This window comes from Carettochelys insculpta, chromosome 9, assembly GCF_033958435.1.
Source record: "Carettochelys insculpta isolate YL-2023 chromosome 9, ASM3395843v1, whole genome shotgun sequence".
Taxonomy (NCBI): Eukaryota; Metazoa; Chordata; order Testudines; family Carettochelyidae; genus Carettochelys; species Carettochelys insculpta.
Genome location: NC_134145.1, coordinates 556,572 through 568,897, shown reverse-complemented (window position 1 = coordinate 568,897; position 12,326 = coordinate 556,572). Strand labels below are relative to the sequence as shown.

Below are 12,326 nucleotides of genomic sequence, written 5' to 3'. Positions count from 1 at the left end.
GGCTGGATCAAACACTGCAGTTGCCTCTAACACAGCTACACCAGAAACTCATGGGCATTGTTACACCCAGCGGCGCAGGGAGAGACACAGCATTACGCACAGCCAAGGGGACCTTTCACGCCCAGCAGTGCAGGGAGAGACACAGCGTTACCCACAGCCCAGGGGCCTGTCACACCCAGCAGTGCAGGGAGAGACAGAGCGCTACCCACAGCCCAGGGGCCTGTCACACCCAGCAGTGCGGGGAGAGACACAGCGTTACCCCCAGCCCAGGGGCCTGTCACACCCAGCAGTGCCGTGAGAGACACAGCGTTACCCACAGCCCAGGGGACCATTCACACCCAGCAGTGCGGGGAGAGACACAGTGAGCGTTACCCACAGCCCAGGGGCCTGTCACACCCAGCAGTGCAGGGAGAGACACAGCATTACCCACAGCCCAGGGGCCTGTCACACCCAGCAGTGCAGAGAGAGACACACCGTAACCCACAGCCCACGGGCCTGTCACACCCAGCAGTGCGGTGAGAGACACAGCATAACCCACAGCCCAGGGGACCATTCACACCCAGCAGTGCGGGGAGAGACACAGCGTTACCCCCAGCCCAGGGGACCTGTCACACCCAGCAGTGCGGGGAGAGACACAGCATAACCCACAGCCCAGGGGACGATTCACACCCAGCAGTGCGGGGAGAGACACAGCATTACCCAAAGCCCAGGGGACCTGTCACACCCAGCAGTGCAGGGAGAGACACAGCATTACCCACAGCCCAGGGGCCTGTCACACCCAGCAGTGCAGGGAGAGACACAGCCTTATACCCAGCCCAGGGGACCTGTCACACCCAGCAGTGCGGGCAGAGACACAGCATTACCCACAGCCCAGCAGTGCAGGGAGAGACACAGCGTTACCCACAGCCCAGGGGACCTGTCACACCCAGCAGTGCGGGGACAGACACAGCGTTACCCACAGCCCAGGGGACCTGTCACACCCACCAGCGCGGGGAGAGACACAGCGTTACCCACAGCCCAAGGGCCTGTCACACCCAGCAGTGCAGGGAGAGACACAGTGTTACCCACAGCCCAGGGGCCCTGTCACACCCAGCAGCGCGGGGAGAGAGACAGTGTTCCCCCCAGCCCCAGGGCAGGTCACACCCAGCAGTGCAGGGAGAGACACAGCTTTACCCACAGCCCAGGGGACCATTCACACCCAGCAGTGCGGGGAGAGACACAGCATTACCCACAGCCCAGGGGACCTGTGACACCCAGCAGTGCAGGGAGAGACACAGCATTACCCACAGCCCAGGGGCCTGTCACACCCAGCAGTGCAGGGAGAGACACAGCGTTACCCACAGCCCAGGGGCCTGTCACACCCAGCAGTGCAGGGAGAGACACAGCGTTACCCACAGCCCAGGGGCCTGTCACACCCAGCAGTGCAGGGAGAGACACAGCGTTACCCACAGCCCAGGGGACCTGTCACACCCAGCAGTGCAGGGAGAGACACAGCGTTACCCACAGCCCAGGGGCCAGTCACACCCAGCAGTGCAGGGAGAGACACAGCATTACCCACAGCCCAGGGGCCTGTCACACCCAGCAGTGCAGGGAGAGACACAGCATTACCCACAGCCCAGGGGCCTGTCACACCCAGCAGTGCAGGGAGAGACACAGCGATACCCACAGCCCAGGGGCCTGTCACACCCAGCAGTGCAGGGAGAGACACAGCGTTACCCACAGCCCAGGGGACCATTCACACCCAACAGTGCAGGGAGAGACACAGCATTACCCACAGCCCAGGGGACCATTCACACCCAGCAGTGCAGAGAGAGACACAGCGTTACCCACAGCCCAGGGGACCATTCACACCCACCAGCGCGGGGAGAGACACAGCGTTACCCACAGCCCAGGGGCCTGTCACACCCAGCAGTGCAGGGAGAGACACAGCGTTACCCACAGCCCAGGGGCCCTGTCACACCCAGCAGTGCAGGGAGAGAAACAGCGTTACCCACAGCCCAGGGGCCCTGTCACACCCAGCAGTGCAGGGAGAGACACAGCATTACCCACAGCCCAGGGGACCATTCACACCCAGCAGTGCAGGGAGAGACACAGCATTACCCACAGCCCAGGGGACCTGTCACACCCAGCAGTGCGGGGACAGACACAGCGCTACCCCCAGCCCAGGGGCCCTGTCACACCCAGCAGTGCAGGGAGAGACACAGCGTTACCCACAGCCCAGGGGACCTCTCACACCCAGCAGTGGGGTGAGAGACACAGCGTTACCCACAGCCCAGGGGCCCTGTCACACCCAGCAGTGCAGGGAGAGACACAGCGTTACCCACAGCCCAGGGGACCATTCACACCCAGCAGCGAGGGGAGAGACACAGCGTTACCCACAGCCCAGGGGACCATTCACACCCAGCAGTGCAGGGAGAGACACAGCGTTACCCACAGCCCAGGGGACCATTCACACCCAGCAGTGCAGGGAGACACACAGCGTTACCCACAGCCCAGGGGCCTGTCACACCCAGCAGTGTAGGGAGAGACACAGCGTTACCCACAGCCCAGGGGACCTCTCACACCCAGCAGTGCGGTGAGAGACACAGCGTTACCCACAGCCCAGGGGCCCTGTCACACCCAGCAGTGCAGGGAGACACACAGCGTTACCCACAGCCCAGGGGCCTGTCACACCCAGCAGTGCAGGGAGAGACACAGCATTACCCACAGCCCAAGGGCCTGTCACACCCAGCAGCGCGGTGAGAGACACAGCATTACCCACAGCCCAAGGGCCTGTCACACCCAGCAGTGCAGGGAGAGACACAGCGCTACCCACAGCCCAGGGGACCTGTCACACCCAGCAGTGCAGGGAGAGACACAGCATTACCCACAGCCCAGGGGCCCTGTCACACCCAGCAGTGCGGTGAGAGACACAGCGTTACCCACAGCCCAGGGCCCTGTCACACCCAGCAGTGCAGGGAGAGACACAGCATTACCCACAGCCCAAGGGCCTGTCACACCCAGCAGTGCAGGGAGAGACACAGCATTACCCACAGCCCAGGGGCCCTGTCACACCCAGCAGTGCAGGGAGAGACACAGCATAACCCACAGCCCAAGGGCATGTCACACCCAGCAGTGCAGGGAGAGACACAGCGTTACCCACAGCCCAGGGGACCTGTCACACCCAGCAGTGCAGGGAGAGACACAGCGTTACCCACAGCCCAGGGGACCTGTCACACCCAGCAGTGCAGGGAGAGACACAGCGTTACCCACAGCCCAGGGGCCTGTCACACCCAGCAGCGCGGGGAGAGACACAGCATTACCCACAGCCCAGGGGCCAGTCACACCCAGCAGTGCAGTGAGAGACACAGTGTTACCCACAGCCCAAGGTCCTGTCACACCCAGCAGCGCGGGGAGAGACACAGCATTACCCACAGCCCAGGGGCCAGTCACACCCAGCAGTGCAGGGAGAGACACAGCATTACCCACAGCCCAGGGGCCTGTCACACCCAGCAGTGCAGGGAGAGACACAGCGCTACCCACAGCCCAGGGGACCTGTCACACCCAGCAGTGCGGGGAGAGACACAGCATTACCCACAGCCCAAGGGCCTGTCACACCCAGCAGTGCAGGGAGAGACACAGCGTAACCCACAGCCCAGGGGCCTGTCACACCCAGCAGCGCGTGGAGAGACACAGCGTAACCCACAGCCCAAGGGCCCTGTCACACCCAGCAGTGCAGGGAGAGACACAGCATTACCCACAGCCCAGGGGCCCTGTCACACCCAGCAGTGCAGGGAGAGACACAGCATAACCCACAGCCCAAGGGCCTGTCACACCCAGCAGTGCAGGGAGAGACACAGCATTACCCACAGCCCAGGGGCCCTGTCACACCCAGCAGTGCAGGGAGAGACACAGCATAACCCACAGCCCAAGGGCCTGTCACACCCAGCAGTGCAGGGAGAGACACAGCATTACCCACAGCCCAAGGGCCTGTCACACCCAGCAGTGCAGGGAGAGACACAGCGCTACCCACAGCCCAGGGGACCTGTCACACCCAGCAGTGCAGGGAGAGACACAGCGTTACCCACAGCCCAGGGGACCTGTCACACCCAGCAGTGCAGGGAGAGACACAGCATTACCCACAGCCCAAGGGCCTGTCACACCCAGCAGTGCAGGGGGAGACACAGCATTACCCACAGCCCAGGGGACCTGTCACACCCAGCAGTGCAGGGAGAGACACAGCATTACCCACAGCCCAAGGGCCTGTCACACCCAGCAGTGCAGGGAGAGACACAGCGCTACCCACAGCCCAGGGGACCATTCACACCCAGCAGTGCAGGGAGAGACACAGCGTAACCCACAGCCCAGGGGCCTGTCACACCCAGCAGCGCGTGGAGAGACACAGCGTAACCCACAGCCCAAGGGCCTGTCACACCCAGCAGTGCAGGGAGAGACACAGCATTACCCACAGCCCAGGGGCCCTGTCACACCCAGCAGTGCAGGGAGAGACACAGCATAACCCACAGCCCAAGGGCCTGTCACACCCAGCAGTGCAGGGAGAGACACAGCATTACCCACAGCCCAAGGGCCTGTCACACCCAGCAGTGCAGGGAGAGACACAGCGTTACCCACAGCCCAGGGGCCAGTCACACCCAGCAGTGCAGGGAGAGACACAGCGTAACCCACCGCCCAGGGGCCTGTCACACCCAGCAGTGCAGGGAGAGACACAGCGTAACCCACAGCCCAGGGGCCCTGTCACACCCAGCAGTGCAGGGAGAGACACAGCATTACCCACAGCCCAGGGGACCTGTCACACCCAGCAGTGCAGGGAGAGACACAGCATTACCCACAGCCCAGGGGACCTGTCACACCCAGCAGTGCAGGGAGAGACACAGCGCTACCCCCAGCCCAGGGGCCCTGTCACACCCAGCAGTGCAGGGAGAGACACAGCGTTACCCTCAGCCCAGGGGACCTGTCACACCCAGCAGTGCAGGGAGAGACACAGCGTTACCCACAGCCCAGGGGCCCTGTCACACCCAGCAGTGCAGGGAGAGACACAGCGTTACCCCCAGCCCAGGGGCCCTGTCACACCCAGCAGTGCAGGGAGAGACAGCGTTACCCACAGCCCAGGGGCCCTGTCACACCCAGCAGTGCAGGGAGAGACACAGCATTACCCACAGCCCAGGGGACCTGTCACACCCAGCAGTGCAGGGAGAGACACAGCGCTACCCACAGCCCAGGGGCCTGTCACACCCAGCAGTGCAGGGAGAGACACAGCATTACCCACAGCCCAGGGGCCCTGTCACACCCAGCAGTGCAGGGAGAGACACAGCATTACCCACAGCCCAGGGGCCCTGTCACACCCAGCAGTGCAGGGAGAGACACAGCATTACCCACAGCCCAGGGGCCCTGTCACACCCAGCAGTGCAGGGAGAGACACAGCGTTACCCACAGCCCAGGGGCCCTGTCACACCCAGCAGTGCAGGGAGAGACACAGCATTACCCACAGCCCAGGGGACCTGTCACACCCAGCAGTGCAGGGAGAGACACAGCGCTACCCTCAGCCCAGGGGACCTGTCACACCCAGCAGTGCAGGGAGAGACACAGCGCTACCCACAGCCCAAGGGCCTGTCACACCCAGCAGTGCAGGGAGAGACACAGCGTTACCCACAGCCCAGGGGCCCTGTCACACCCAGCAGTGCAGGGAGAGACACAGCGTTACCCCCAGCCCAGGGGCCCTGTCACACCCAGCAGTGCAGGGAGAGACACAGCGTTACCCACCACCCAGGGGACCTGTCACACCCAGCAGTGCGGGGAGAGACACAGCGTTACCCACAGCCCAGGGGCCCTGTCACACCCAGCAGTGCAGGGAGAGACACAGCATTACCCACAGCCCAGGGGACCTGTCACACCCAGCAGTGCAGGGAGAGACACAGCATTACCCACAGCCCAAGGGCCTGTCACACCCAGCAGTGCAGGGAGAGACACAGCGTTACCCACAGCCCAGGGGCCCTGTCACACCCAGCAGTGCAGGGAGAGACACAGCATTACCCACAGCCCAGGGGACCTGTCACACCCAGCAGTGCAGGGAGAGACACAGCATTACCCACAGCCCAAGGGCCTGTCACACCCAGCAGTGCAGGGAGAGACACAGCGTTACCCACAGCCCAGGGGACCTGTCACACCCAGCAGTGCAGGGAGAGACACAGCATAACCCACAGCCCAGGGGACCTGTCACACCCAGCAGTGCAGGGAGAGACACAGCATTACCCACAGCCCAAGGGCCTGTCACACCCAGCAGTGCAGGGAGAGACACAGCGTTACCCACAGCCCAGGGGCCCTGTCACACCCAGCAGTGCAGGGAGAGACACAGCGTTACCCCCAGCCCAGGGGCCCTGTCACACCCAGCAGTGCAGGGAGAGACACAGCGTTACCCACCGCCCAGGGGACCTGTCACACCCAGCAGTGCGGGGAGAGACACAGCGTTACCCACAGCCCAGGGGCCGTGTCACACCCAGCAGTGCAGGGAGAGACACAGCATTACCCACAGCCCAGGGGACCTGTCATACCCAGCAGTGCAGGGAGAGACACAGCATTACCCACAGCCCAAGGGCCTGTCACACCCAGCAGTGCAGGGAGAGACACAGCGTTACCCACAGCCCAGGGGCCCTGTCACACCCAGCAGTGCAGGGAGAGACACAGCATTACCCACAGCCCAGGGGACCTGTCACACCCAGCAGTGCAGGGAGAGACACAGCATTACCCACAGCCCAAGGGCCTGTCACACCCAGCAGTGCAGGGAGAGACACAGCGTTACCCACAGCCCAGGGGACCTGTCACACCCAGCAGTGCAGGGAGAGACACAGCATAACCCACAGCCCAGGGGACCTGTCACACCCAGCAGTGCAGGGAGAGACACAGCATTACCCACAGCCCAAGGGCCTGTCACACCCAGCAGTGCAGGGAGAGACACAGCGTTACCCACAGCCCAAGGGCCTGTCACACCCAGCAGTGCAGGGAGAGACACAGCGCTACCCTCAGCCCAGGGGCCCTGTCACACCCAGCAGCGCAGGGAGAGACACAGCGTTACCCACAGCCCAGGGGCCCTGTCACACCCAGCAGTGCAGGGAGAGACACAGCGCTACCCACAGCCCAGGGGACCTGTCATACCCAGCAGTGCGGGGACAGACACAGCGCTACCCACAGCCCAGGGGCCTGTCACACCCAGCAGTGCAGGGAGAGACACAGCGTAACCCACAGCCCAGGGGCCTGTCTCACCCAGCAGCGCAGGGAGAGACACAGCGTTACCCCCAGCCGAGGGGACCTGTCACACCCAGCAGTGCAGGGAGAGACACAGCGTTACCCACAGCCCAGGGGACCTGTCACACCCAGCAGTGCGGGCAGACACACAGCATTACCCACAGCCCAGGGGCCCTGTCACACCCAGCAGTGCAGGGAGAGACACAGCGTTACCCACAGCCCAGGGGCCCTGTCACACCCAGCAGTGCAGGGAGAGACACAGCGTTAGGCACAGCCCAGGGGCCAGTCACACAATGGTTCTGCTAACTGCTTCCAGCCATGTGCATTACACATTTTATGTTGTGCACCAAGGCATGTGTGGGTGTGCGCCAGCAACAGGAGCACATGCTGGTGGCTGTCAGCATTTGCTACTCCGGTGTCATTTGAATCTCTGCTGGGTGGCTGCCCACGCGCGCATGCACACACACAGAATACTGCTTACACTCAGCTGTGGGCATGGGCCACAGCATTACTCAGCCTGTAGCACCTTACAAGCAGACACAGGAGAGAAACACGGTGTTGCCCACAGTCCATAGGCATAGTATAGCGCAGTAGGGAGGAATGCAGTAGCCTGTGTTGGGTACTACAGCCAGCCATGGCAGGAGGCACACACTCATACCTGGACAGGTGTGTCGTTGGAGTCCACAGTGCAGTAGAGGAGCTCATAGACGAAGAACTCGTATTCAGTATCTGGGGGCTCCCAGCTCACCTGTAGCTCCCCAGCTGCCCCAGTCCAGGTGGACCTTATATTCACAGGGGGAGAAATGAGCCCTGAAAAGAAAGTGCCAAAGCTCTTGCTGCAGGCTTATGGGGATTGGCACAACCTCAGGCCAGGCCATCAGCATGCAGCACCAGTAGTCTGTAAATAAACCACTGGTGCAGCTGGCTGTGATCTCGAGGCATGAGTGCGTTAGCAATTGTGACAGCTGGAATGGACATTGTTTGGGCCTGGGGCCTGGCTGTGCCAGGACACACCACCACCTGCTCTAGGAGCTGGGTACTGCTAGCAGCCAGTGGCCTGGCCTGGGGCAGTGGGGTACTGGAGCTTGTGGGTAGGCTGCCTGTCCATCCCAGAGGGGCAGACAGCATGGAACTGGAGATGGCCAGTGCTGCTAAAGCAAATGCTGGTACAAGAGCTGCCTGCAGCAAGCCTCAGCCCTGGGCCTGAGCCAGCCAGGCTGTTTCTGTCTGCTCCAAATGCTGATGACCCCCCAAGTCAAGCACTGCAGGGGCCTGGCAGGAAGCACATGGGTGGGTTCCCTGCTCTGTGGGCAGGAAACGGGCCTCCACCGGAGCAGCAAGGGCTGTGTCTGTGCTGTGCCCTGCTCCTGCTGGGAGGGACCCAGCCTGTGGACTTGCTGCCGGGGGGCGGGGGGTGGTCTTGAGACACTGGTGGGGAGCTGTGGGTGAGCACTGCTCTTGGTGGGTGGTATGAGCATCACTCGGTAATGACAGCTCCTGCCTTCCTGACAAGCACAGGACTGAGCCACTGCCAAACACACCTTGCCCCACTAGCCCGATGAGCTCCAGTGCCAAACAAAAGGGGCCATAGGGGGGCCGAGGCTGGGAAGTCCCACAGCAGTAAACACATCCCTAGCTGGCCCCTGGGAAGGCCAAAGCATTGGAGCATTGCTGCCCCAACCCGGAGTGCAGCAGGGCCTCTCCATCTCCAGTGACCACGAGTGGTGTCTGGGCCAGGCTCCTTGGGCACCACTCACCAACTGTCTCCACCGCCACCTTGCGGGAGTACTTGGTGTGGTTGCTGGGGGTGTCCAGCACGTGGACGCAGAGCTGGGTGAAGAGCCGCACCTCAAGGCTGCTCGGGAAGATGCAGACATAACGTCTGCCACCGCCGCTCCGTCTCTGTGTCACCAGCGCACACTCCTTGGCCTTCTCCCTGGCAGCAGCACACGCGGGGTAGGGTGGGGTGTCAGCCCACACAGGGTTCCAGAGGTACCTCTCCAGCTCCCTTTCCTGACCCACGGGCACAGTCCCAGCCTCAGGGCTAGGCCAGGGCAGGGGTCCAGGGGGTTGTCAGCTTCCTAAGGGGGGGGAACTGAATAGCCTTGTCCTGCCCCATGCCCCACCTCTTTCCTGGCCCTCCATCACGGCCCCCAGCCACCCCCACCTCCCATCTTCTGGGACACTGGCTTCCAGCAGAGCTGGGCCAGCAGGGACTGATGGGGAGCCTGCACACCTGCCAACTGGGACACAGCCAGGTCTGACCGCAGGGGCAAGGTCCCAGAGGGGCAGGGGCTGGTCCCGGGAGCAAGAGGCTCGGACCAGGACATGGTGGGGGCTGGTCTCCAGCATGAAGGACTGGGGCACTCGGTACACAGTGGGGGCCACACTCCGCAGTGAGGGCCTGGGATAGGGCAATCCAAGCCCAGGGGAGCAGGTCCCAGGACCAAGGGCCCGAGGCAGGGCAATCGGGGCCAGTCCTTGGAAGAAGGGCCGAGGCAGGGTATAGTGGGGGCCAGTCCCTGGAGTGAGGGCTGGGACATGGAGCTAGGGCACAGTGGGGGCTGATCTGTTGAAGAAGGGCCCAGGGCCGGGTAACGAGGGCCCATCGGGGCCCGTCCCCAGAGTCGGAGCAATTGGGGCACAGTGGGGACTGGTCCCCAGAAGGAGGCCCAGGTGGGTTTGGGGGTCCAGTGGGACATGATCAGCTCGACTGAGGTTGCTGCAGATGCTTACTCCGCCACCCTCACCATACAGTGGTGGGGCAGGGGTGTGGGCTGGCCAAGCACTTAGGTACTACAGTGGGGATGGCACAGAAGTATGCATGGTCTGTGTGGGGTGTGCATTTCCCCACATGGCTGGCCGAACAAACTGCAGTGGGGCAGGAAGCAGTGAGAGACCAAGCCTGCGGCAGAGGGCACAGTGCTCTGCCCTGTGCCACACCCAGCAGACTGATGGCATTCAGAAGCCTAAGCAAACCGCCAAGAGTCAAGCAGGGCCCTGTGGATGGGGGCTGCTGGCAATCAGGTGTCTGCCTAAGAAACACTGTGGCCAGCTTGCCCGTGGGAAGGGAGAGGCCAGGGCTGGGCTCTGTGGCCTGTTGGTCCAACCTACCTGTCATAGGTGTAATAGAAGCGGTAAGTGTGGTTCCTCGGCTCTGCCTCCTCTTCGTCCCAGAAACAGGTGAGGTCTTCAAAGGATCGGGAGAAGCAGCGAATGGTCTCGGACACCTCTGCCAGGAGGGCCACATCTGCATGAAGGCAAGAGCTGCTTAGCGGGGAGATGCCTGGAGAGAGCACCCCATGGTGCAGCCGGGGCCAATGAGAGTCCAGAAGTGTGATGTCCCAGCTGTCCAGTTGCCATGCACTGGCCTCATCACTGGGAAAATTGGAGCAGCCAGATACGTGTGTCCTGTACCAGCTGCCAGCAGCCCCGAGGAGCCATCCCAACAACTGCAGGTCAATCAGCTGCCAGAGCAGCCACACTGGTGGGCTGAGGGGCAGGAAAGGCAGGCCAGCCTCACCGACAGCACTGGGCCAGCAGCCACTTACCCCAGGCAAAGAATTTCCTGCTGCTGTCACCAGAGCAGCATGTGGCAGCCCTACTGCTCCCAGAGTCAGGGCCTGACTGTCTCTGCAGGTGCTCAGGTGTCAGGGTGATCCACACAACCTAACCCCCCACCTCACCCAAGGGCTCACTTGGGCTTCCCCGGCATAGCCCCGGGGTAGGCGTTCTTCACCTCAGCCTGGCCCCACCCCGGCACACAGAGGGCTGGGGTCCTTGCGTGCCACTTTGTGTCTGCAGGAAATGGGCTGGGGCGCACAGGCGGGGCAAGTGCAAGCGGAAACTCGCTTCCCCACAGGCAGCTGTGAGCCGGCCCTGCTGCCCTCTGGTGACAGTTCTTTGAGGAGGTGGGGACTGGACCAGCTATTGAGGGGACCTTTTCTGACTCTTCCCCACTCCCGTGACATGGGCCAGCGACAGGCTCTGAGTCCCGGCTCCCTCTCTTTTGACCCAGGGGTCAGGCTGGCCTGACCCCGGGGGCTCCCTTCCATGGCACAGCCCTCATAACTTGGGCAAGGCTGGGCCCAGGACTCCTGGGGGCTCAACCCCAATCTTGTCATCAGTGATGACTGGTGGGTGGGTTCTGGGGGTGGTGGGTGGGGGGGGGCAAAATGGCCACGTGCCCCTGCCCCAGCCCTGCCCCCTGCTCCACCCATACCCACCTTCTTCCTTTGGTGTGGTGTGAGACTGATGGTGAGTGCAAGGGGGGGGCAGATACTGAGGGTGAATGTGACCCCCCGTGGCCCCTGCACATCACCCCTGCTTATCATGGTCAGTTAGGGCAGGGGCTTGGGCACACAACGCTTCCCCGACCCCGGGAGCATTATATACAGTTAAAAGCAAATACAGCATGTTAAACAGCACTTGCCCCGCCAGCGCAGGGAAGTCAGGGCCAGCCAGTATCCCTCACACCTCCTAGGCCTGGCTGTGCTGCTGGGATGCTGGGAGTGGGGCAGGCGCTCTGGCCAAGGCCATGTTCCTTTGGGCTCTGGGGGGCCTAGTGTCAGCCTCCCCCAGTGCCCAAGCCCAGCCTGCAAGGCCTCTCAGCTGGTGGTGCCTCTCACCACACCCAGCTCCAGGCTGCTCCAGCCCAGCTCCATTCTCTGCTGCCCTGCCTCCAGCTCCTTGGCTGTCTCTTGGGCCCCTCTTGCTCTGTGGCTGCAGCTCTCCCCACAGCATGGAGCTTCCCTCTGTGCTGTGCCTCTGGCTGGCTGGGATCCTCTTCCCAGCTCAGCTCGGGCTGCTACTCCCTCCTTAGCTCAGCCCCACTCTGTCTGACCCAGGCGAATCCAGCTCACTGGAAGGACAGGACCCCCAGCCCTCTGGACTCCCTCATTAGCTTGCCTGCCCTGTGTGTCAGGCTGACCTTTCAGTCTCAAGGTGCAGATTTCTCATTGACTCCTCCCCTCCTTTTGGCACCGGGAGCTCGTCTCCCAAAAACCCCACGGAGCTTTAGTCAGGGGCCTACAGCCCCTTGCGTTTGAGAGGCCTGGCAGCCAGCTCCCTCACTAGGTGAATGTGGG

The 12,326-nt window shown here is 62.8% G+C and overlaps 1 protein-coding gene across 1 annotated transcript in view; it reads right to left on the bottom strand.

Annotated features, from left to right (window-relative positions):
• MPL (MPL proto-oncogene, thrombopoietin receptor) overlaps nucleotides 1-12,326 on the bottom strand; it is a 39,256-nt gene that overhangs the window by 14,853 nt on the left and 12,077 nt on the right. Inside the window, exons 7-9 of the mRNA XM_075003237.1 lie at nucleotides 10,354-10,889; nucleotides 8,997-9,175; nucleotides 7,898-8,049 (exon numbers count right to left, since the gene is read on the bottom strand). Of these exons, the coding sequence (XP_074859338.1) occupies nucleotides 7,898-8,049; nucleotides 8,997-9,175; nucleotides 10,354-10,889 (867 nt within the window). The remainder of the gene's footprint in view (nucleotides 1-7,897; nucleotides 8,050-8,996; nucleotides 9,176-10,353; nucleotides 10,890-12,326) is intronic.